Source organism: Trichosurus vulpecula, chromosome 7 (genome assembly GCF_011100635.1).
Source record: "Trichosurus vulpecula isolate mTriVul1 chromosome 7, mTriVul1.pri, whole genome shotgun sequence".
In the NCBI taxonomy this organism is placed as follows: domain Eukaryota; kingdom Metazoa; phylum Chordata; class Mammalia; order Diprotodontia; family Phalangeridae; genus Trichosurus; species Trichosurus vulpecula.
The window spans coordinates 20,990,780-21,016,674 of record NC_050579.1 but is presented as its reverse complement, the minus strand read 5'-3'; the positions used below and the strand labels follow the sequence as shown (position 1 = coordinate 21,016,674).

The window sequence follows — 25,895 nt, the reverse complement described above, 5'->3', positions numbered from 1 at the left end:
TAGAGTAAAGAGCATGAGAAGAAGGGTTAGCCTTAACAAGGAAAAGGTTGAGAATGGGGAATGTCCATGGGGAGTTTTGAGGTATGGAGTAGGGGAGGCCAGCCCTTTGATGAGGTTGAGCAGATAGGGACATGCTAGGAAATTGGTGTGAATGCCCAGGGAGGTCAATCCATAGTGATGGAAGATGTGAGTGTTTAAGACCAGGGCTTCTTTACCTTTGTGTCATGGGCCACTTTGGTTGTCTGATGAAACTTATTGACCCCTTCTCAGAATACTGGTTTGTTGCCTGCATTCATGATTGAAAGAAGTGCTAAATTTCCATTTAGAGGCTAGTGAAAATAAAGATGTAATTTTCCCCCATCCAAGTTCATGAGCCCCTGAAATCTATTCACAGATCGCAGGTTAAGGACACCCAATCTAGGAGTCAGTTTGACAACATGGCTGAGATTTCCAGAGCTCTTTTAGTTGGCAGAGTGTTCTTTGCATTTTATCCTTGGATCCTCAGGACAACCCTGCAGGATGTATTTCAGGTAGAATCCTCTTTACAGAGGTCATAATTCAAACTCAAGGAGATTAACTGAGGCCGGTAGTAAAGTGTCAGAGACTTACTTGGAATCTTTGTCTTTCCTGGTTCTAAGTCCAGCAGGTTTTCCGATGTACCCTGCTGCTTCTCCAACTGAGGCAGCCCTAGAGCCCCAAGGAGTTAACAGAAGGGAGCTGCCAAAGAATTGTTTTGCTGCCTGGAGTAGACCTATAAGTCAGAATAATTTGAGGTTTTCACCCGATGTGCCATAGGATTAGTTAGTCTGAAGAGTACTGCACTGCACTGGGAATCTGAATTCTCAACTCTTAGAACTGGAAAGGATTTTGAGTCTGCTGCAGGGGGGTCTTGGCTACGGTCGCAGCTGGCCTGGCTTCATTGCTCCTTTACAAGGCGATAGGCTTGGACCAGGTGATTTCTACAGTCCCTTCTAGTTCTTGGATTCTCTGATATACTGAATTGCATTTTGGCTTCTCCGGATGACTTAGAAACCTGAATGCCTGAACCTTTACATTTTTTTATTTAGCTATAAAGATTTTTAGAGCAGCATGGAGTAAACAGAGAAGTACAACAGGAAAATTGATGATGAGATGATATTGCCATTCAGATTTCTGAGCGCATCACTGGTGAGGATGCAGGTAGGGTGTGAGGCTGGGCTCAGCAGCGATGTGTACCAGCCGGTCTGATGCTCTGAATGCTGAAGTTCTTTGATTTCTGGTTGTATGCACTGATGAGAGAAACTTGGATGAGGGCTGACTTGTACCTAACCGGAAGTGTGTTTTCCCTCGTTTTTGTCTCTCAGCCCCCTCTGGTTTCTTTAAAAGTTACTTTGAGGCATAGAAGATTTTAAACTAGAGGGGAGTAGACAGTACTTAGTGGCTGAACCCCTTGTGTTTAATAGTTAACATTGCTGAGGAAAATGTAGAGTTGTAAAGGGAATTATTTTTCCTTTTACAGACTTTAAATGACAGCTCCAAAATGATGGAAAGAAATTGAGCTGTAGTGTGTGGCAGGATATTTAACGAATGGGCTTTGACAATGCAGCCTCCACTCACCTTAATGAAGTTGTAGCTGACTGAGCCAGACAAAGTAAGCGGCTCACTGAGTTCACCTCTAGCCAAAAGGCTAGAAGTCAAAAATACGTGAGCACAGGCCCGATGGCTGATAGTGGGGATTTTAGGCAATAGATTTTCATATGCCTTGTGAGTAGTGACATGGATGTGTGTATCACTGTACATGCACAGTCAGCAGGGACATACATAGGTCACTGTAGACAATGTCGCAAAATCTCTGTGCATTAGGGAGTGTTTCCCTGAATATTATCCTTAAGCACCTCTTGCCCACTGATCTTTTCTCCACAAAACAGGCAGGATGAGCTGGGTCACGTTCTTAGTGGTTTCCATGACAGGCACATGACTTCTGCTGTGTCTGACACAAGGGATCAGAAAGAGGAAGGCAATCCCCAAGACCAGATGCTGGCTCTGAGGCAAGATGACTAATGAAAATAGACCTGAGATGATTTGGCATGTTTCAGCACCTGTCTGGCCAAGCAAATGTCCCAATCCTTATCTCATCTTAAGAAAGACCCCAGGATCCAGAGGCTGAGGCAGTCACTGCCAAAAGGAAGGCCTTGTGCCCCAGTGTAGCAGCTCTTTCTGTGGCAGTAAAGACCTGGAAGTGAAGTCTCTGCCCATCAGTTGGGGAATGATTAAATAAACTATGATACATTAATTTAATGGACTTTTACTGTGCCACAAGAAAATGAAGAGAAGCGTGGAAAGATTTATATGAACTGATGCAAAGTGAAGGTAGCGAAGCCAAGAAAACAATATACCTAGTGACAACAACTAGGGGAACCGCAAAACGAACGCCATATAACAATCAGGTTATTTTGATGTGTTGACTGGCTTTGCTGATTTCCTGCCCCCTACCTTATTCCTCTCTTTTTCTCTTAGTTATAAGGGATGGCTCTCTGAGGGTGTTGGGGGTGGGAGGTAAAGGGAAAAGGAATGATACAGGGTGAATATAGGTGAGGTACAAACAAAATATATTGATAAAAATCTACTTTTGAAAAAGAAAGACTACTGTAAATTAGTTCATCTCTTTAGTATTGCGTATAGTTACCATCTTTAAGAATTTTAACCCTCTCCTCAGACACATTTGCTTCCCTAGGCTTCTTTGACAGTCATCTTTCCTGGTTCTCCTCTTTGCTGATCTGGTCATCTTCTGCCTTCTAAGCTTGAGTGACCCCAAGGCTTTCTCCTGGGCCTTCACCTTTCTACCCTCTTTCCTTTGCTGATCTAATCAACTCCCATAGGTTTAACTATTACCTGTCTGCAGATAAGTCTCAAATTTATACATCCTTTACTCTCTCATCTGAAATCTAGTGCCTCATTACCAGTTGCCTTCTAGCCATCTTTACGTGGATAATAGTCCTTTGGCATGTCAAATTCAACATGTCCAAAATGTAACTGACAATATTTCCCCTTCAACCTACTTACCCTTTCTCCAAGCTCCCAGTCCAGGGCACTGCTGTCTTCCCAATCAATAATCAGCCATTAGGCATTTATTAATTACCATGTGCCAGGTGGTGTGCTAGGAGCTCGAGATACTCACAAAAAGCTTACATTCGAATGGGGAAGAGGCAATAAATCTCTATCTTAAATATAAAGAGAATAAATATTCATAAACACAAAGTAGTTAGATAGATGGTTATCACCTAGGTTCATAAATTTGGAATCATCCGTGATCCCTGATAGCCTTCTTCCTCCATATTCAGTCACTGGCCAAGTACCAGCAATTCTCTTTTCATCATCTTTCTGCATTCATAGCTGCCACCTTCCTTCAGGACCTGTCACCTAATTCAGGCCTTCCACGTGGTAAGGAGTGTGATGAAGAGTCACTCAGGGAAGAGGAGTGTGGCCATTACTCAGAAGCTTCTTCTGGTTCTTCCTCTTACTTCTTACCATGTAGGCATCTACCAAGACTCCCTCAGCCTTTTCTTTCCTCTTCTTTTATATTCTCTTCCTTGGCAATCTCATTTTCTTTCATAGTGATTCATTCCTCTCCCCTGGGGAATGCCTACTGAATCTCTATCTCTGGCCTGTACTTCTCCCTGCAGGGCACCAGTCCTGTGGTTTTAACTGTTTTGTGGTGCAGTGGAAAGCCCCAGGAGGGCTGGCATTTGAACTTGGCCTCTGCTACTTACTACCAGGGTGATTTCTGGATGTTAGGGCTTGGACTAGATTTGAGAATCATCAGCACAGACATGAGAATCCAGTTCTGGGAGCTGAGGAGAACTCCCAAGAAAAATAGAGAGGGAGAAGAAAAGAGGGCCAAGTGCAGAGCCTTGGGGGACATGCAAGGTTAGTGGGCAGGATCTGGATGAAGAAGACTAGTGAGATAGGTAGGAGGAGAACCAGGAGGAAGCACGGAAAAGAGATCAAATTTGGATTAGAGGGTGATCCACAATGTCAAAGGCCAAAGAGAGGTCAAGGTGGATGAGGCTTGAGAAAAGGCAATTGGCTTTGGCAACTGAGAGATTGTTAGGAACTTTGGAGAGGGCAGTCTTGGTGGAATGATGAGGTTGGGAGCCTGATAGCAAAGAACTGAGAAGAGAGAGAAGTGCAGGAAGGAAAGTAACAGATTGCATTGCTTTTTGGAAATTGCCACTTCATATCCTTTGACCATTTATCTATTGGAATGTGGCTTGTTCTTGGATCTGTATCAATCCCCACTATATCTTAGGATATGGGGTCTTTATCAGAGAAATATACAGCAACAATTTTCCTCCCAGTTCAAACTGTATTGCTTTTTTTGGGGGGAGGGAGGCATAAAAACTTCAGTTTTCTGCAGTTCCAAGTGTCCATTTTCTGTCCTTTGATCCTCCTCTTGATCCCTTGTTTGGTTAAGAACACTTCCCCCTATCCATAGTTGTGAAATGTGTCTCCTTCCTTTCTCTTCTAATTTGTTTATGATGTAACTGTTTATACCTTGGGCCTACATCCTTATAGAGCACATTGTGGTATGTAGTATGGACGTTGAGCTCTCTGTGGCTGGTTTCTCCTGATCTCTTTCCATTTTGTCTTAGTGGGTTTTTTTACTCCTATATCTTGTGTTTCAGGATTAATTGAGCAGTATTCTTCTGGGCTCAATTGCTTCTGGATCAGTATTAGCTGATCTGTTCTGTTGATTAACCTTTCTGTTTTTAATGAAAACCGAATAGTCGTGATGATTTCTGCTCTCAGTGTAGTTTTAAGTCTTCTGCTGCTAGGTCTTCTCTTTCCTTTTTCTTTAGTTTCCCTTGAGGTTTTTGACCTTTTCTTCCTCCATATTAATTACTATAATTTTGCCCAGTTTTATAAAGTAAACTTTTGGCAATTTGTACTGGATCTATAAATTAGTTTAGGGAGTGTTATTGTTATATTATTCTCCAATTATTAGTCTTCTTAACTTCCCTCAAGAGTTATATTCTTTGTGGCACTCTTGATTCTTTTCCTCCCAAATCTAGTCATTTGCCAGGTCCTCTCAATCTCACATCCACAGTACCTTTCATCTCCAACCCCACTTCCCATTCCCAGAGTCTGGGCCCTCATCTCCCCTTTGAACAATTGGAATAGTCTTTGAGTGGGTGCCCTCTGGCCTTTCTCTTCTCCATTTCGTTGTTTGTTCTAGTGCCAGAGTAACCTTCTGATGCACAGGGCTGATTGGCATGCACCTATCGAAGCAAGCTTTGATGGGGCTGTGCTACCTGTAGGACAAAATGCAGGCTCTGGAGCCTGGCACCGAAAGCCTTAAATAGTTTGCTCCACTTTACCCTTCCAGCCATATTTAATGCTTGTTTGCTCTACAAAGCTTATATCCCAGCCACACTGGCCTCTTTCCCCACCCACGAATTCTGAAAGTTTGGCCCCTAAGCATAGAACATTTCTCCCTCCTCTTCCCCCTTTCAGGATTTACCTGTTGCTATCTTTTCCTCCTCCTTCAAGGTCCAGCTCAGGTCACTTCTGTCATCAAGCCTGCTCTGATTCCATTCTCTTTTTAAGTGTCTTAGGCTCCTGTGACTTGCAGGTACTATGTATTTAATCATTTACAAACTTGCAGTCTAGTTATTTGTGCCCCATTTCTAATCCCTCTACTAGACCAAACTCTTGGGCACAGACTGGTTTGGTTTTGGCCTAGTGGATTGAGCATTGGAGTCAAGAAGAGCTGAGTATGAGTCCTTCCTCAGACCCCCACTTGCTATGTGACCCCAGACAAGTCATTAACCTTTCTGGACCTTAGTTTCCTCACCTGTAAAATGGTTATGATCACAAACTATTTCATAAAGTCGTTGTGAGGAGTAAATGCAATAAAATACTTGGCAAATTTTAAAATACTAAATATTTTTAAAACACTTGTCTAGATGCTTAACACATGTTTTATTGACATGAGTCAGCAATGTGCAAACTCCAGATAATAATGTTCAAATGCTCAAATGTGGATAAAAAAGCATTCTGTGAAATCTGGGCTTTTGCCATTTTCCTGCTTTCAATTCCATGAGGATTGCTTGAATCTTCCCTTTGTTTTGACTACTGACTTGTAAGTAAACTGTTAACATCTGCCTTCTTGGTGTTCTCTCTCTCTCTCTCTCTCTCTCTTTCTCTTTTTCCCCTTCTCCCTCCCTCTCTCTTTCTCTTCACCCCCACCCCCCACCCCCACTCCGTGCGTCTTGTGATCCAAATTCAGACATCGGCATTTACCCCTGTTTGTTCTCTTGTTGGCCCTGCCCCTCTGTTTCATCCCATTGTGCTCTTTGGTGATCTGCCATCCAAACTCTACCATTAGCTTTGGATCATTGGTAGATGTGATACACATGCTACCTGCCTTCATGTGGAACCAGGCTGGGCCAAAGACAGTCTTAGTGAATGTGGCAGCCCCTATTGAGCCCAGCTTGGTGGTAGGGGTTTTGTTTTGATTAGATGAAAGAAGGTGGAGGAGCAGACCTTGGTGGAAGAACCTTTGAGCCTTGGTGAGCGGGGTGGGTGGGGCAACAGCAGAGCTTGGCCAGGATATAGCTTCAAGTTTCACCCTCTGGACAGAGATCAATCCTTGGTAGCTTCATTGTGTATTCTCTTAACTGTGTAAAGCTTTGAACCTATTACTGATTGATTTAAATCAACAAGAATTGTGAAGTGGTGTTTATTAGCACGAGAGGGAGGGCTTTCCCAAGAAGCCAGTGAATTGATGCTGTTGGCCTCAGTGAAGATTCCGTTCACTGTAGGGGGACAGGTCTCTCTACTCTCATTTGTAGGTAAACAGTGCTTTTTTAAAAGCAGGTTTTTCATCTTTGTGTCTCATTCTGATTCCTAGTTGCCTTGCTTAGGGAGAATATGAATGGCAGAGCTGTCCTGGGGAAGGGCATTTAGAAGCTGGGATGACCCAGGAGACAGGACTAGACTCTTCTGGTGGTCAAATCTTGCGGTTACTTCCAGGAACTTGCTGGGGCTTTCCCCTGCTAGATGACAGTGTTTTGTAAAAGTAAAGCCAGGCTGAAGTAAATTATATGCAAAACAGAGCAGCTGCTTCCTTCTTCCAGATGTGCCCTTCAGGCAGCTGCCGATCACCTCAGCTTGGCTGATGTTGGGAAAGAGGCTTCATTCTGGGGAGCTCGGTGCTCTTGGAGGCTTTGTTTAAGAGGAGCCAGAGAGACTTTTCTTTCTCTTCTCGATTTAGTAGAAGCAGCATTAAAATAAAAGCAGCTTGAAAAGAACCTAAAATGTCCTATTTTGGTACCGTTGACTTCATTCCTGTTTGTATTAGAGTGTCCACCCTGAAGCAGAGAGTCTTTTCTTTGGTCTGTTATTTGTTTTCCTTTTTGAAAGTGCCTGTGTGCCAGCTTGTGCACTAATGTGTTCTTGTGTACGTGTGTGAAAGAGCCTACATGCATCTGTGTGTGTAGGTCTGTGTGTGTGCATGAGCAAGCCTGTTGTGCATCTATGGGGGGGGGCTATGTGCCCTGTATTCATGTGTGTGCTTGTGCTTGAGCTCACAAGCCTGTGTGCATCTCTGTGTGTGTTTGTTCGGGCCAGTGTGAACCTGTGTATGTCTGTGTGTCTGTGTGTGTGTGTGTGTGTGTGTGTGTGTGTGTTGAGGCCTGTGTGAGTTTTGATATCAGTGCTACCACTTCCTTCCTGGAATCGGGAACAAGGTGTTTGTCTTCCCTTTGCTCCTTTCTGACAAGGGACGATACTTGGATTTTCTTAGAGCCTTATGGGAAGAGGAACTCTCATTACTTATGTTACAACTAATAATGATGCTGAGCAGCTGCACCCACACCTTTCTGGTGCAGAGAAGGCTGTGTGTGTATATGGATGTGTGAGGGTGTGTGTGTGTAGGAGTGGGGGAGCAGGCAGGCAGACCCGACACTTCCTTTAGCTGCCTTGGAGCAGCGCTGCAAGCAGATCGAGTTCTTTTTGTTCCCCGAAGCTGAAAAAGAAAAAACCGTCCCTTGTTAGTGCTCAGTGTTCTCTGCCCTGGGCGCCTTTCTCTGTGATGCTCTGCTCTTCCCTCTCCAGCTTAGCTAGCTGCCTTCTCACTCAGCATTCCCCCAAATCATATCTTGCCTTATTCAGTGGGCTTTGAAGGTAAGCCTGGTTTATTCCTTTGGGTCAGAAGGTCTTGAATGTTGGGGCCCGAAGGGCTGGTCTCCTCTCACTAGCTCCTCTGGAGACCTTGGCTCAGTCATGGGTTTAGAACTGTTTGCTAGGCCTGTGCCTATGCTAGATGGCCTCAAGATCATCTGGTCTAACTCAAGGTATACTGTGCTCACTTGGCACACCAGGCACCCAGAGAGGTCAAGCTACTTGTCCAAGGTCACATTGCTCATTTCTCCCTTCTCTGCTTCTAGATCTATCATGTCTTGGCACAGGTACACCTACCCACATGTTCCTTCCCCCCAATTTTTCCTTGCCTGGGTCTAAGTTGAGGTCTTTCTTTTCTCTTTTCATCACCTTAATTCTGGAGGGAGAAGTGGGGGGGAGGGGGAGGGTATTGGACTAAACAGTCTGCCAGGTCCCTTCTAGCTTTACATTCTTGGATCTTTCTTGTGACAGAGAATGATTTCTTTACTAATGGACATAGAATCATATTCTCCTGTGAGTCAGAAGCCTGAGGTTGGTGTTTTCCCATCTATCTAAGTGGAAAGCCCTTGTCAGGGCTGCTACAAGGTGGCTCTCAAAGGCAAATGACCTCCAATAATGTGGGGGTTGAGGACTACTTGGTTCATTCTGCATTGTAGCAAGCTCCCATCTAGGCTAGAAAGTCTTGACAGGGGCTGATGAGAATTTTTCCTCCAGTCCCTCAACCTCTCAGTTCTTCACCAGGCTGTCATCGCTGCCTCCCTTCCATCTTGACCCCTTGGTGAACTAGTTCACTTCCACACTGTCCATATGCCTTCTGCCACTCTCTCTTCCTTTACCCCATCTCACATGTCCTTGCCAGGGCAAACTTCTGTATGTTCCAGCCCAGCAGATTGTCCTGTCATCCTCATTCTGTCATTTGTCTTCCTTTTCTTCCTATCTCCTGCTGCAGACATGCCTATGTCTCCCCATCCTGGAAACAACTTCCCTTGACCCATCCATCCCTCAGGTTCTCATTCCATAGCTTGCCATCTTTTTGTGTCTAAATTTGAGAAGCCTCTGCCACTGATGCCTCCACTTCCTTCCCTTTCCCTCTCTTCTTAACCCTCTGGTTTCCCGCCTTGTCATTCCCCTGAAACGACTCTGTCCAAAGTTGCCAAGAATCTCCTAATCAGCAGATCTGTGACCTTTTCCCAATCCATATCCTTCTTGACCTCTTCAGGCTTTGACACTGTTCATCCCCCTCTCCTCGATCCTTCTCTAGGTTTATGCCCCACGGCTCCCTCCTGGTTCTCCTCCTACCTGTCTGACCACTCCTCCTCAGTCTTCTTTGCTGGATCTTCTTCCAGGTCACAAACGCTTACCTTGGGTGTCCCACAGGACTCTCCTGGGTCCTCTTCTCTTCCCTCTCTGGATCATTTCTTTGGGTGATCTCGGCTCCCATGGATTCAATGTTCATCCCTTTGCTGAAGATTCTCAAAATCTACTTCTCCCTCCCTGTTCTCTCTCCAGTCTTTCATCTTCAGCTGCCTTAACCAGATGTCCCCCAGACATCTTAAACTCATCACGTCCAAAACTAAACTAATTTTCTTTCCCCCCAAACTCTTCCCTGCACCTACCATCCTATTACTGTAGAGGACAGCCCATCCTCCCAGTCCCCAAGCTTACCACCTAGGAGTCATTCTCAGCTCTTCTCTACCTCACCCCTCATGTTCAATCTGTTGCCAAGGCCTGTTGATTTCACCTTTGTAACATCTCTTCAGTGCTTCCCCATCACTGCCACCACTCTAGGGCAGGCCCCCATCACCTCATGCCTGGACTATTGTAGTAGCTGCTGGTGGGTCGGCCTGCCCCAGGTCTCCCTCCACTCCAGTCCATCCTCCATTCAGCCACGAGAGATTTTCCCAAAGTTTGAGTCTGACCACATCACTTCCCTATTCAATAAATTGTAGTGAACCTCAATCTGCTCCAGAATCAAAAATAAAATCCTTTAGCCTTCAAAGCCCTTTGTAAGCTGGACCCCTTCCTCCCTCTTCCCTCTCCAGCTCGCTTTCACCTTGCTTGCCTCTTGTACTCTGTGATCCAGTGACACCGGCCTCTTTGTTGGTCCTCAGACAACTCCATCTCCTGACTCCATAGGTTTTCACTGGTTGTTCCTCATGCCTGTTATTCTTTCCCTCCCATCTTTCGTTACTCTCTTCTCTGGGCTCCTGTGGTAGTGCTCCTGGCTTCCTCCTGTTCAAATTCCAGCTCAAGTCCCTCCTTCTAGAAGTGTATGAAAATCTATCAGAGCGTACACTTGCAAATTGGAAGATTTTTAGAAATGGTTTTCTAATCCCGAAGTCATTTTCTTGTGGTTTAGATCACAAGAGTCTGATTTTCTCAGTCCTCCTCAACCTCAGTGCCTTCCTTCTGGTGATTAGCTCCAATTTCTCCTCTATCTCGTTTGCACTGAGTGCTTTTCCTTTGTCTCCCCCATTAAACTGCAAACTCCTTGAGAGCAGGATTGTTGAGGGGTTTGTGTCCTTTCTTTGTGTTCCCAGCACTTAGCACAATGCCTGGCCCAGATACAATGCTTAATAAATGCTTGTTGGCTGGCTGATTTCTAATGGCGCAATAACATTCTGTTCCACTTCCATTTCACAACTTGTTCAGTCATTCTCTGATGGCTGGGCATCTACATTCTTTCCAATTCTTTGCCATGTACCTGTTGATGCATTCCTTCTGAATTTTTATTTTAATTTTGCAGAAGAAAAAACTAATGCCGCACAGACCTCAGGGTTTTGTTGGGCTCTAACAGACCTGTTGCCTTGAGATATTCACTCCTTAAATTTTTTACTTGAAACGTGAGGAAAATTACTTTTTTCCTCTTTTGGGTGAATGAGTGAGTTATCTCTCTAAAGAACTTGAGTTTCTAAAATTGCAAAAATGTTTATTAATTGGCTATCAGTGGGGTGCCATGCAGGATAACCTCCTGTCCCCGTCTGATGTCACTGATGCAGACTGATGTGAACAGTGATGTCACTGGGTGACTGGTAAATGACTTTAATCATGAACTGTCCAAGTAAACATGATTTGGTGGAAGGAGAAGCTGGCTGAAGGTTCCCAGCCCCCTCCCCCTTTGCTTCTGAAAAGATCCCTTCTGTACCTTTTTTTTTTTTTGATCACTTACCTCCCCCTCAAAAAATGTACTTAGAAACATACTTTTAATATTAGTTATTGAGAGAGAAAAGAATCAGACTCTTGTGATCTAATGACCGGAAAAGTATCGCAGGCTTGGAAAATTATTTCTAAAAAACCTCTGGGTTGGAAGTTCAAGGTCAGATAGACTTTGCCTGCCCTTATCGGTTGAGCTCATTGATTGTGGTATAGTAGTGATGTCAGAGTGCTGAGGAGTTAGACCTAAAGTCTTCCAGGCTGGTTCAGCTTAGGAGGCTGTCTTGTGAAAAGGCTGCTGTCCCAGAAATGGAATGTGACACAGCAGAATAGTCAGAGGCCCCAGGGTTCAAATTCTGGCTGTGCCACAAGTCACTTCAACTCTGCGGGCTTCTGTAAAATAAGGAGGTTGGATTCGATGACCTCTGATGTCCCTTTTGTGTCCCAGTTTGTGGTTCAAAGGTCCTGTGTAATAAATACTCATTTGTACAAGAAACTCCTCCTGGCACGAGGCATTTCCTCCTCGATTTTGTTAGAGAGATTGGTTTCAGTAACTCAGGGAAAGTATAAAGTGACACATTGTTAATAAGCCAGATAAATGGGGTCTCAGAGGTTTCATACATGGCTTTTCTTGCTTTGCTGACTCATGTCAGGGTCACCTGCCTGCCAGGTTTGAGAAGGTGGAAAAGCCAGTTCTGGTATGTGATGAGACAGGAGACAGGCAGCCTTGCTTTTCTGCAAGGTCCTTCATTTGCAATACATAGCCATCCCTGGTGCTGTCGTCATGGAGCTGAATACAGTGGAGTGCTGCAGAAAGCAAATGCTTCCAATAGCTCAGTTTACAGCATTGTAGGATCATCCTGGCCTATATCCTGATTGGGGGGGATGGGGTCCTGGAACCCATGGGAGCCATTTATGCTTGAGGGTTAGGCCTCATTGGCACAGTCTTGCTGCTGACTTTGGGCCAAGGACCTTAATCTTTGCTTCTTTGTGACTTTAGGTCTTGTTTTTTTCCTCAGTAAAATAAATCAACATGGCAGACATGGACACCAGTGCCGCTGCGTCTGAAGCTGGAGCTGAGGACATCTCCCTTTTCAGCGTGACAGACATGTTTCTCTTTTCACTTATTGTGGGCCTCCTGACCTACTGGTTCTTCTTCAGAAAGAAAAAGGAAGACATCCCAGAGTTCACCAAAATTCAGGCTCCGGAGTAAGTGATTATAATTTTCCCCTTCCCTTTCCTTCCCATTCCCTACAGCCCCTGCCCTGGCCTCATATACCTAGTTCTGAACCAGCCTCGGTGGGGACCCAGCTTTCCGAGGCTTAGTCTTGGTTCATTTTTGCTCCTAGGCCAAGAATGCCTTCACTAGAAAGAGACGAGATGGGTCTCCGTAACCCACACGTGCATGACCATTTTCTCTTTAAGTCACAGCATATTTTTCAACTAGAAGCCTTTCTTGTCCTGTGCTTTTACCACCACTTTTATTGTTTGAGCCCAGAGGCCTTTGTGAAGGAGGCTGTACAAAGAGGACTGAGTTCCCAGTATAGGCTCCCTGTGCCTGAAGAACTTTCAGCCTAAGACAGCAAATCATTGTGGACAGGATAGGGAGGGGGAGGGAACAAGATTTGTTGACTGAATCCATACTTCACAGAGCAAATCCTTTTATGAAGGGGATTTGCTCTGTGAAGTTTGGATTCAGTCAAAGGGCTGCACTTGAGGGCCTAGAGGGCCACATGTGGCCTCGAGGCCACAGGTTCCCCAGCCTTGGGTAGGGAAAGTACAAAGTCAGACCATCACAGACAGCCCAAGCACATAGGCAGAGTAAGGTGTGTTTTATTTAAAAAAAAAATCATGTTGCTTTAAAAGCCTTCAACTGGAAGATGACATCTTTCTTTCTTTTTATTTATTTACTTATTTTAAAATTTTTTGTTTTTTAAATTTTTTTATCTTTCTTTCTTTTAAATGCATTCTGGGAGCAGCTAGGTGGTGCAGTGAGTAGAGCACCAGCCCTGAAGTCAGGAGGACCTGAGTTCAAATCTGGCCTCAGACACTTGACAACACTTACTAGCTGTGTGACCTTGGGCAAGTCACTTAACCCCAATTGCCCTGCCTTCCCCCCTCAAAAACAAACAAACAAAAAGTTTAAAAAAATGCATTCTGATTGTTTGACCAAATCCTAACATAGATCCTGCTACATTCACCTTGCCCTCTTGACCTTTGTCATTATGTTATCTAGCACTTTGCAATGTCATATTTTCATATATACCTGCTTTGTGGGTCCCCATGAACAGGAAACTTTGAAAAAGAACTGGCATCAAAGATATTATTGGGGAAATGTGTTATGGAAAAAGATGGCCTGGCCATGGTTGAGGGTGAGGCTTGAGAGTCTGTGGGTGAGTGTTTCCTGGGATGTCCCCCCGCCACCAGCACCTTGGGTGGACCAACTCTTGGTGTCATATGTAGGGGAGGTCAAGGACAGGGGTCTTAGTAAGTCTGCCTTGTTATGGATATAGCCAAAATGATGGCATCCATGAGCCACCAGAGTGCCAAGCTCTTGGGGTCTCCTTCCTTTCCCCGACAAGACTGTGAATTCCATGGGGGTAGCAACTGTGCTTTAGTTAAAATTTGGGTCTCCCCTAGCCCTTGGCTCTAGACAGGGTGGGCATTTGTGGAATGAATGAATCCAGAGGTGGAAGTAGCTTTTGTTTTGAGAAAGGACCCAAGAAATATTCTAAAGTGTGTACCTCACACTCATTTTGTGTTTTGTTTGATTTTGGGGTCTGCACCTATGATTTTATTAGTCTAGGGACCCCTCATGAGGAATCCACACACCACACCCACCTGCCTAACCCCCAGAGTTGCCTAGGAAATTGAGCAGTGAGGTGCCAGATCCCTCTTGAGGCAGGGGCTTTGAAAATGCTTGTCTAAGCTATTCTTGTAATCTGAAATTGAATGGATCAGCTTTGTAATTGTGAGCACTGAGTTACTCATTTACCAAAGTGAATTTAAGCGGATATTGGTAAAGATGTAAGGAGATAAAGTATCTTTATTGCAATTAGTTAGCACCAATTCTCTGGGGCTATATTTTCTCCTGTCTCAGGCAATCAACCAGAACATACCCTTATATTGTTTTGTTTAATGAAAAATGTAAGCTTATATTATCATTCTGCAGCAAATGTATATTCATAGAGATGATAGCAAAGACTTTTTAAAAATAGCATTTATCCCCAATTATGTATAAAGTTTTCAGCATTCATGTTTATAAGATTTTGCATTCCATGCTTTTTTTCTCCCTTCCCCCTACTTCTCCTTCCTCCTCCCCAAGATGGCAAGCAGTCTGATAGAGGTTCTACATATACAGTACTATTAATCATATTTCCACATTAGTTGTGAAAGAAGAATCAGAACAAAAGCAAAAAACCAAGAGAATGAAAAAACAAAAGAGGTGAAAATAGTAGCAAAGACTTTTTAAAAAACCAACCAAAAATAAACATCAGCAGATCAATCCAAAGCATTGATTAAGCACCATGCAGAGCGTTGTCCTGAAGAGTGATTGAAAGAGAGAAGCAGTTCAGATAAGACAGTCTCTTCTGCTTTTTGGAGTTTACAGGCAGATTGAGACAAACTGGGATTTCATGCAATAAATGTATTATGGTTAAGTGCATTTAGAAAGTTACACAACAGTGTGCTATGTCAGGTCAAATGGAGATACATGGGGAAGATGACATTGGATTTGGGCTTTAAAGGAGGAGGGGTAGGAATTCACCAAGCAAGCAGAGATAGGGAAGAGTATGATCCATGGAACAGAGAGGCCTGAGAGCTTGGTAGAGATGAGGGAGGAAATGTTTGTCCAGTGTTGATGGAGCATAATGTTTGTAGGTGGTCATATGATGAGATAAGACTGGAGGGATTTGGTGGTACCAGATTGTGGAGGGCCTTGAATGCTAGGTAAAGGGGTTCGAATTGTCTTTGGTAAGCAGTTATGAGTCCCTGAAGATATTTAAACAGAGCAGCGATATGGCCAGATCCTTGTGTGAACAAGGTTATTCCAGCATCAGGGTTGAAGGAGTGGTTGGGGCAGAGGAGAAAAATGGGAAGGAAGACCTGTTAGGCTATTGAAAGAGTCCTAGTGGTTGGCTGGTAATGCAGATGGAAAGGGGGAGAAGACGCAAGAGCTGTTATAGAGATGGAGTTGACTGAACTTGGGAGCCGATTGGATAGAAAAGGTAAGGGAGCAGGAAGAGCCAGAGGTGGCCCCAAGGTTTTAAGTATGACTGACCATGTAATAGTGGTTCCACGGTCAGTAAGAGTCAAGTTAGAGGGAGAAGCAGGTTTAAAGGCAAAGGTAACAAGCCTGGTTCTGGACATGGTAAGTTTGAGGAACTTGTGGACCATGTAGGTAGAGGTGTCCTCTAGGTAGGCCTGGAGCTCAGAAGTCAGAACTGATGATAATAGATTTGGAAGTCATCTGCCTAGAGTAGTGGTAGTGGCTCCACTGTGGTGGTGAAGGAGGAGTGGAGGAAGGTGTACAGAGGGAAGAGAAGAAGGCCATTGGCAGACTTTCGGGGGTGGGGATGTGTTAGATGGAAGCCATATGAGGAGGGATTGAGGAGAGAGGGCTGGTGTAGACAAGCAGAAGTTAGTAATTAAGGGGATCATGGACTTAGAGCTGGAAAGAACCTCAAAGATCATCTAGTCCAAGCCCCTCATTTTACAGATGAGGAAAATGATACCCAGAGGGGGAAGTGACTTGGCCAATGTCATACGAGGAGTAAGTGGCCAGGCCGGGAGGCAGACCTGGCCCTCTGACTTCAAAGTCAGTTCTCACCATTGCACGGCTCAGAGAAATGGAATCCAAGGCAGGGTAGGAGGATCTAGCGATCTCTTTTAAAGATGGAATTCTTAGGTCTTTAGCTTATCTAGACATGCGTGAAGTGTAGTGTTTTTAAAATTACGTGTAGGTTTTTAATTGATCTTGCTGCCTCTTCGTCTTTGTCTTAAAGGATTCCTTTGAATGTTAGTCAGCAAGCATCTGTCAAGTGCTTAATGAAGTACTCAGCCCTAGAGATACAGAAATAAACAGTGCCTGCCCTCAAGGAGATTCTATTCTAATAAGGGAAACGACATAAATCAGAAATGCGGATATACACAGAGGAGATGGAGGGGATGGCACTGGGTGGGGTGATCAAAGGAGGTAATGCTTGAGCTGAGTCTTAAAGACAGCCAGGGCTTCTAGGAATTGAAACATCCGGAGCATGGGGAAGAAAGAGCCAGGGCAAAGGCTTGGTGATGGGAGTTGTGTGAGCAACAGCAGAACGTCAGTATGGCTGGACTTGAAGAGGGGAGTAGACTGTAGGAAGATTGGAAAGATGGGAAGAGCTTTCAATGCCAATTGGGATGACTGTATACCTGGTCCTGGAGCTAATGGAGAGCCGCAGGAATTGGAGTGTGGTGGGAGGAACATGGTCAGGATGTACTTTAGGAAAAGGAGATGTGCACCTCTATCAAAAGCCAGTTTAGATGGTTCCATGCTCACCGTATCAATCTCTGTCCAACTCACTGGAACTTTGACCTTGGCCTCCCGTTTGACCACTTGTGTCCCTTTGGGACCTAGCCTTTCATTTGGATTTTCCTTCTAATTGTGTCCATTGTAATTGCCGTCTCATCATTGCGATGTCATCCTCTTGCTTTTTAGCTTGGAAAAGGAAGGCAAGCTTTTCTATTTTTTTCAGTTTTGAGATAATTTTTCAGGTTATAACAAATCTGAAGAGTGCTAGATTGGAGTTGGAAAATCTGGGTTCAGGCCTCAGCTCTGCCATTTCCTACTAGTTTGCCCTTTGGCAAATTTACTTAACTCGCCTGGCCTTATTTACTCAGATACCATAGGACAGCCTACTGCTGTTTAAAGCTGGTTGTTTCAGAATATCCTTGAAGCTCACTGATGTGGTTTTGCAGTTGGGTTTGGACTAAGCCCTGACCAAGCCTTATCAAAAGGCATATACTTCTTTAATTTAGCCCTGGAATTTATTGTTGTTGGTGTTGGGTAATGAGAGCTTTGTGCCCAGGTCACGGCCAACTCTTTTTCACTACTTAAGAACTGCCCTTGGTGCGTTGCATTGGAAGTATTGGTAAGGAATGAGCTGCCGGGTAGCCTATTGTGATTTGTTTATAACACTTTCTAAAAGTTATTTGAATATGTTAGCTCAAAGATGATGTAATTAGAAGTTAAAATTCTTGTTCCAATGTGGATACTCTCCCACCTTTTATCTAGAACTACCCTTTTTTGGTCAATTTTTCTTAATTTGATATATGGACGTGTTAACAACAACAAAATGAAGTCAATGGTTTCTGACTACCATGGGATCAAGGCCCATCAAAGCTCAACCTCCTCCACCTAGCTAGGAAGCTATGTGCTTGTTTGGGGCTTGAATAATGAAAATTGAAATATTTTGAGCTCTCATTGACTTTAAAGTAGTCTAGCACTTGAGTCTTTCAGGATTAGAACTAGAAGTCCTGAAATAAGTCTCTGAATTTTGGTGACAATCAGTCTGAAGCCTTGTTACCTCTGTCTCCCAGGGGTCATCTGGTATTCAGTAGATAACTGGAACGCAGATCTTCTCCCTTGGGATTGATTCCTTTGTGGGGTGAGGCATGTTTCTTACTTATCACCTGGGCTGCATCACTGTTCGTTTAGTTTTGGGAAGAGGAGATTGAAATGTGGGAGCCTCTTAGAGGGCATTGTCTCCTTAATCTAGAGGATTCCAACTAATTTCTCTTCCTGGATATTTTCATATTCTTAAAAAAAGTGAGGCTTATTAGCCAGCAGCAGGGAGGTTTCCCTCGATCCTCTGTGTCTCTTCAGATCTTTGTTGTAGATGCTGAGAATAGGTCAGCTCTTCATTGAAGTTCAAAGCCGACTGACTTTTAGTTGAACACCTGTAACCATTTCACAGCCCACAGACTCAGAAGTTTTTTCCTCCTTCCCCTCCCCCAGACAACCAAATTCCTCTGCAAACCAGATCTATAGAGAATGGAAAGAAACCTTGAAATAAGGAAGTTGGAGTTCTTGGTGTGATCGCCTTCCCTGTCTGCTCCCTCACCCCTCAGTGTTCCTTAGTTTGGACTAGTGCTGTCTCAGCAGTAGGTGTGTCTGCACCTCTCTGTCCCCTCCCCACCATTAGGTCCCTGCATTGCCATCCTCTAAAACCCCCTTAGGAGTTTTCATCCAGACTGAGAGTGAATGTGTTCTGTGGGGTAGAACTCTGACCCACAGTGACGTGTTTTTAAGATTGGCAGTCTTCTTTGTACTTTGGCCTTGTACTTGAAGTTTCCCTGTTACTCCTGCTGACATAGTGATAGATAAGAATGGGGTTGGTGAACTGTTTCTCTCTGGGGTTACATCATGGAAATCAAATAGAGGCTTGTGGGAAGTCCTGCCCTCCAGGAATGGGGTGAAAGTGAATTTGGGCTTTTTTTTTTTTTTTTTGCGTTAATGATACTTCTTTCATTGAAGCATCCCAGCTAGCCAACAGTAGTGGCTCTGATGACTCAGTGCCAACATGCAGCAGAGTCCAGCACAGATCACAGGGAGTGGCTGAGGAGTGACCATTGAGCTACCGAGGAGCCCAATAAGAATCCAACTGAAAGGCTGGCTGTTCTTGTTCGGCCTCACCCGGCAGGGCCGTGACTTTCTTCTCTGTCTTTCCCCTTCTCATCATTCCTCCAATCCTCTTGTATTCAACAGACATTTGAGTTTCTTTGCCTATAGGTAGCATTCTGCTAACTACATAGAGGGGTTATAAAATAAAAAAGGGGTGATAGAGTCCCTGTCTTCCAGTTGACAAACCAGATTTACCAGTAGGAGCCAGTTAAGGTGACAGAATGTGATTAAATGTCAAACGTGTGGAGCAGATAGTTAAGTGTTAGGATTCAGAACATTTAGGGAGAGATCATTGTAGGAATAGAGGAGGGGCTTGAGTTGGGCCCTGAAGGGTGGGCAGAGCCTGGTTAGCCTCACCAAAGGCTTGGGATGAGGAGTGCTCATAGCACATGTAGGGGAGTAAAAGGAGACTCACCTGGCTGACATGGGGATCCTCACTGGGGAGCAGCAGAAAATAAAGTTGGATAGGTAGAATGAGGTCAGGTTGCTGACAGTATCGACTGCATGGTTGAGAAATTTGGATTTTAACCCACAGGCAACAGAGATTTTTGAATTGGCTGCTGACAGCAAAAGGGGCCCATGAGAGTAATATACATAGCTCTAATGGGTTAGGGAAAGAGAATCCAATGATTGAAGTTTTGAGCTTGGGCAAATGGGGAAATGGTAGTGCTGTGGACAGAAAATGTGGCATTTGGTTGAAGTGGCCTGTGGGTAGGGAAGGCAAGTGGAAATCATTTCCATTCTTCAAGGCCTGGTTCCAGTGGTACCTAGTATATATGTAAGTTTCTAATTACCTCAGTTGAAAGTCTTCCTGGGAACTTTCATAGCATTTCCTACGTCTTGTGCACTTTGTCTTTTTATTTGTGTATCTGTTTGACTTTACTAGATTGTAAGATTGTTCCTCCTAAACGTTTAGCATCCATTAAATGTTTGTTGAATTAAATGGTAGAGGTCAAAGATTCTGTAGACAGATTCTGTTCAGCTGGGAGATCATTCATGACCTTTGAGAGTGTAGTTTTAGTGGACTAGGAGATAGCGATTTCTGGGGCTAAAAGAGGAAATGGGTGTTGAAGAAATAGACCAATAGTATTCATTATAGAACACTGATTGTGAAAGGAAAGTTGGAGAGGGTGGGCAGAGTCAAGCCAATATTTTTCAAGATAGAGGAGGCTTAGCTATGTTTGAAGGAAGGAAGGGAAATGCCAGTAGAGAAAGAGACGGAAAGGAGGAGTGTAAGACTGTCCTCAAGGGGAATGTGTGAGATTGAGCTTGTTAGCTAGAGTTAGGGTGCAACTTGTCCTTCTCTTGCCCCATAACAATAGGAAATCCTTTTGGGGAAGGTAGGAGAGGAAGAATAGAGACTGGAGACTGTTTGCAGAGGCTCTCTTGAATTAATCAACTTCTTAATCAACATTACTGAAAATGAGCATTTTGCTTTGGGGAAAACTACCTTCAATAGAACTCTTGCAAAAGCAACTCATCTTCCAGGTTCATCATGGGACTAGATCATGCCATGTCATGATGCTTTCCTAACAGAATGGATTTGAGTTCCAGTTTGCATAAGAGATGTACACCTTTGTTTAAACCTATGTTCATAGCTGTCTTTGAGGTGTTATTTCTGTTCTTAGAAATTGACTCTGGAAGAGAGGACTAATAACTTTCTCCAGCCCTCTTTTGTTTTCTTGGTACAAGGCTGATTTTAACTTATAAAAGCATGAGAAGCCTGGATGTCTAGGCTACAAACTCTCTTGGCCAGACTTCAGCTTCCTGCAGTGCTGTGGCACAAGATGGCATGTCCAGCTCAAGGTCACCTTTGTGAGGGCCTGTGGGCCTGTGTGGAAGGAAGGAGGGAAACAAAAACACCTTCTCTTAATATAGATAGTGAAATGTCACAGACTCTGAGGTTGAGGCCAGTATGGAGACCTCATCTGAGGCTGCCATCACCAGGTTGGGACTAGGGCCTTTCTAGGCCTGGGTGTTGGCTAGGCCTTCCTCCCTAGAGGTGCTTGGGACAGTTCAGAACTGATTAGGGATGACACCAAGGCACACCTCCATACAGGTATGGATTGGGCTGGATGATCTTGGAGGTCCCCTGCCAACTCAGAGATTCTTGGCTTTTACCAGTAATTGTACTTTTCTTCCCAGTTTTGAGGCAACTGATGGCACAGAGCGCTGGAGTCAAGAACCGAGTTCAAATGCAGACTCAGAGATTTATAAGCTGAGTTGTTGTTAGGATTTAATGAGATAATATTTGTAAAGCACTTAGCACTGTGCCTAGCATATTGCAGGTGCTTAACAAATGCTTGTTCCATTCTCCCTTCCCTTCCACTTTCAGATATAAGTTTGATTTTTAGAAACACAGCATACACTCTGTAGTGCATTCTGTTTTTAAGCAGTTTTTTTGATGCCTCTTTTTTTTTTCAAACATCACAGTGCTTTCAAGATACATGCTTCTCCCCCTTCCCCTTTCCTCTGTTAGCCTTCCCTCTTTGCAAGTTTAAAGATAAACTGAACCTACCAACACAGATACCGAAGCTTTCCAGAAGGAAGAATTCCAGAAGGAATTCTTAGTGTTGGAAAGGACCCCAGGGATCATCTGGTTCAATCCATCCCTGACCAGAAAGAAACTCCCTCTGTGATATTTCAGACAAATGATTACTGTCTGACAGCACCTGCAGCATTCTGTGCACAGCAGTCTCCATCTTCTCCACAAAGAGGACAGGAATGCCAGCATCCAGCATCCCAGTTACACAGAGTTCAGATTTCATTTATGGTGCTTTTTGTTTACTTTGTTGTAGCCAGTCTGGTTCTCTTCATTTTGCTTCAGGTCTTCTACATTTCTTTGGATTCCTCATGTTGATCATTTCTTACTGTGTACTCCTTTTGCCATTCCATTCAAATGTGACAATTTGTCAGCCATTCCTCAATGATAGGGCCTCATTTTCTGTACTTTGCTGCCACAAAGTGCTGCTTTGAATATTTGGGTACATAGGGACCTTTCTGTGTTTGGTCTTCTTGGGCTCTCTGTCCATAGATCTCCGTCAGAGGAGATGGACAGTTCAGTAACTTTTTTAAAAGCATAATTCCAAATTGTTTTCCAGAATGCTTGGATTAGTCCACAGCTTCACCAATAGTATAGTAGGTAGTGCAACCCATCCAATTTTGCTTCAGCTAATCTGCCTAAAAGAAAAAAAATCCCTTCAAAGCTTTCTCTCTTATTTAATACTTTTTAAAAAACATTTTTATTTAAAGTTCTGAGTTCAAAATTCTATCATTCCTTCTCTCCCTCTCTTCCCCTCTCTCCAAGATGGTAAGCAATCAGAAATAGGTTATACATAGGCAATTACGTAAAATATTTCCATATTAGTCATTTTATATAAGAAGACTTAAAAGAAAAAAAGAAAGTGAAGAACAGCATGCTTCAGTCTGTACTGAGTCTGTCAGTCCTTCCCCTGGAAGTGCATAGTGTGTTTCATCGTTCTGCTCATCATTGCTTATATCACAATAATACCTTGTTACAACCGTACGCTGCAGCCTGTTCAGTCATTCCACAATGGATGGGCATCCCTGCGATTGCCAATTTTTAGCCAACACAAGGAGCTGCTATAAATATTTTTGTACAAATAGATCCTTTTCCCTCTTTTGGATCTCTTTGTGATATAGACTTAGCAGTGGTAATGCTGGATCAAAGGGCATGCATAATTTTATAGCCTTTTGGGCATAATTCCAAATTGCTCTCCAGAATGGTTGGATCAGTTCACAACTCCACCAACAGTGCACTTGTGTCCCAGTTTTCCAACATATCCTCTAACATCTACTCGGTAAATTCCAATGGCTCCTTATTCCCTCTAGAATACAATGTAAAATCCTCTGTTTGGCTTTCAAAGCTCTTTATAACCTGTCTCCTCCTTACCTTTCTAGGGGTCTTACCCTTTAATCTCCAGGAATGCTGGTTCACACACTGTTCTTATACCATGACACTCCATTCCCCCTTTTCCTTGGCTGACTGGCTGGCCCCCAGGCTTGGAACACTCTCCCTCTTGGTCTCCAACTCCTGGCTTCCTTGGCTTCCTTCAAGCCCCAGCTCACATTCCACCTTCTGCAGGAGGCCTTTTCCAGCCCTCCAGTGCCCACTAATGTGCATGCACACATACAAACATGCACACATACAAACACACACACATGCATACACACTGTGTGAGTATATCACGTCCCATTTACGTTCTATAGGGCTGGAATGTTTAAGTTTTTGCATGTCATCTGTGAGGTCCTTGAGGCCAGTTGGACTGTACTTTTGCCTTTTATTGTATCCCCAGCACTTAACATAGTGCCTGATGCATAGTAAAAATTTAACAAATGCTTGTTTCCTGACTTACTCTGGAGTCTCGAATGCTATACTTGAATAGTCTTGGTTTGGTCTCATCCTTTCAAGCTTGAAAGGCTCTGAGCACAAGACTTGCCAAGTTCGTGAAGACTCATCTCTGGAGGATGCCAATGGAGAGGAGGCTTTCGGCCCTAGCACCTCATGAAGTTTGGCTACTACAGCCAAGAAGGGTGCATCCATGGAGAGAGTATCTATGCCTGACAAAGTAATAATCATAATAATATAGCGCCAACTGTATGCCAGGAGAAATTTATGTATTCCCTGTGCTAAGCACTTTACAATTATCATTCCATTTGATCCTCACAACCTGCAGAGTAGGTGCTATTATTATCCCTGTTTGACAGTTGAGGAAACTGAGGTAGATAGAGGTTGAGTGGCTTGCCCAAGATCACACAGCTAGAAGGAGTCTGAAGCTAGATTTGCCCTCAGGTCTTCCTGACTCCAACACCAATGCTCTACACAAAATCATGGCTTCCCAGAGGTTTAGATACCTATCCACTGTTCCCAGCTGAGAGGGGCTTCAGGATTTGCGTGCATAGCTAGGTTGTCTGTCTAGGGTCCTTAACTCCTGCCCTGGTATCAAGTCCTAGGGGAGGAAGATGTCTGAGAAGATTGAGATTCTGGATCCACATCCAGCTGGCTGCCCAGCCTTCTGACTGATGACTTGCTGTATCTTCCAAGGGTCAGATGTCAGAGCCTTGGCCAGGGTCACCCAGTGGTGAAGTGGGGAGGGTGGTAAGAGCCTGCACCCATTTCCTAGTGCAGTAGTCTCCTCCACATTGCTCTTCTTTCTAATTTTGAAGCACTTGGTTATACACATGAAGGCAGCAAGGGAGTGACCGGTTTCTGTTTGCAGTCCATTGATTCACTGAATGGCCTTTGGAGGGTGTGTTTGACTCTTGCCTCAGTTTTCCCACATGCCCCAGCCTGCCTCCTTGGAGTGTAATGAGGGCCTCTCAGAAACCGTTCTGCCCTGTTGTTCTTGTTCTTGTCCTTTTGGGTCCCGTGGCTCTTCTCATCACTGCCTGGGTTGCTATCCCTAACTCTTTGAGTCAGGGAGCAGCAGCCCAGTGTCCCCAAAGAGGGTCTTCTTATCTGCTTCCCTCCTTCTCTGTCACCTCACAGCTGTGCAGCCCTGAGCATGGCACAGACTCTCGGAGCCTTACTTGCCTTATCCAAAAAAGACAGATCACAATACCTCATATGTCCGATTGCCAAGAGCGCTGAATAGTAGGCTGGCCACTAAGGAGTCTTCAGCTCTAGTCCACATCCTTAAGTCAAAGACCAAGGCGTGTAGCAGATTGTCCGAGGCCGAAAAGCTTTGGAGGCTGTAGGAAAGCCACCCCCCGGGGGTAGTGCAATTTCTTCCTCTTTGGGGCTGTTGGATTTCAGGCCTTTTAGCAAGAAATTTTGTTGGCATCATTGCCATAACATAATCTCAGAAATCTTCTCTTTTTTGAAATAAGATGCTATTTTGTGTCTGGTTTGGTTTTTTACATCATTGTGATTTTCCCTAGTATTCTCCCTTTCCCCTCCCACAGAGCTGTCCTGTATAAGAAGGGTTTGGTGTTTTGAAAACAGAGAAAGTGGTATAAATCAGCCTGAGTGATGCTTTGAAAAGGTCTGAAAATGCATGCAGTATATGATACCTTGGTGAAGGGGCAAGGTGAGTGTCAGCAATCTTGTGGGGCGCAGAGGGGCCTTAACCTACCAAGGGCCGATGTTGGACGAGATGGGTCAGAGGCAGAGTGAAGGTTGGAATCTAAGTCTGCTGATAAATGGAGACTTTAAGCCTTGGCCTAGGAAGAACAGTGCCCTTCCACCCCTCAGCTTCAACTTTGTCACTTCCCCAGTGGATGTGTTTACTCTCACTAGGAATTTCACTATATCATGGAAAATCAAAGCTTGCACTTCTGGCTCCCCTGCTCCCGACTGGCTATGATTCTGAACAAGGCATTGAATCTCTCAGGGTCTCAGTTGCCTCATCTATGAAGAGGGCTAATAATGCCAAACGTGTCTGAAGGCAGAGAGCAAGACCAGATAATCTTTGGAGGTGCCTCCTTTTCCTAAGACAGGTGATTCTTTTGCTTTGGAGTGCAGGTCTGTGAAGTGGTCTAGAAGGCCCAGCTCATTTGAGAGGCTTCTTGGAGCCTCTTTCAGTGGGTTGACCTTCTGTGACTCATCAGTTACACCAAACCCCTTGGCCGCCACCCTGGGATGTCTGAGAAAGGAATTGGGGGTTGAGGAAGCTTGCTGCCCGCCTTCAGATGCAGGGCTTTTCCAGAAGGAAGCTCTCCTCATCTGTGGTGGGAGGGGAAATCAAAGCCCAGAAGGGAAACCAGTCTCCCGGCACTGAAACTGGGAGATTTGTTAGCAGCTTTCGGCAACTTTCTCCATTGTTGAAAGCTGGAAAAACCAGGTCAAAAACTAGGACTTGGTTGAACTTCATCCAAATGACTCATTAAGCTTTTGGGGCCTCCTTTTAGTCAGTCGTATCCCTAATAACATCTGCTTTTATGTTGGACAAAGCTGAAC

General features: G+C 44.3%; 1 protein-coding gene across 2 annotated transcripts in view; it reads left to right on the top strand.

The window, feature by feature from the left end:
• The window catches only part of LOC118856910 (NADPH--cytochrome P450 reductase), a 94,619-nt gene that overhangs the window by 23,206 nt on the left and 45,518 nt on the right, over positions 1-25,895 (top strand). For both annotated transcript variants that reach the window (XM_036767462.1, XM_036767463.1), the window contains exon 2: positions 12,336-12,525. In XM_036767462.1, coding sequence (XP_036623357.1) covers positions 12,350-12,525 — 176 coding nt within the window. In that variant the 5' untranslated portion in view covers positions 12,336-12,349. The remainder of the gene's footprint in view (positions 1-12,335; positions 12,526-25,895) is intronic.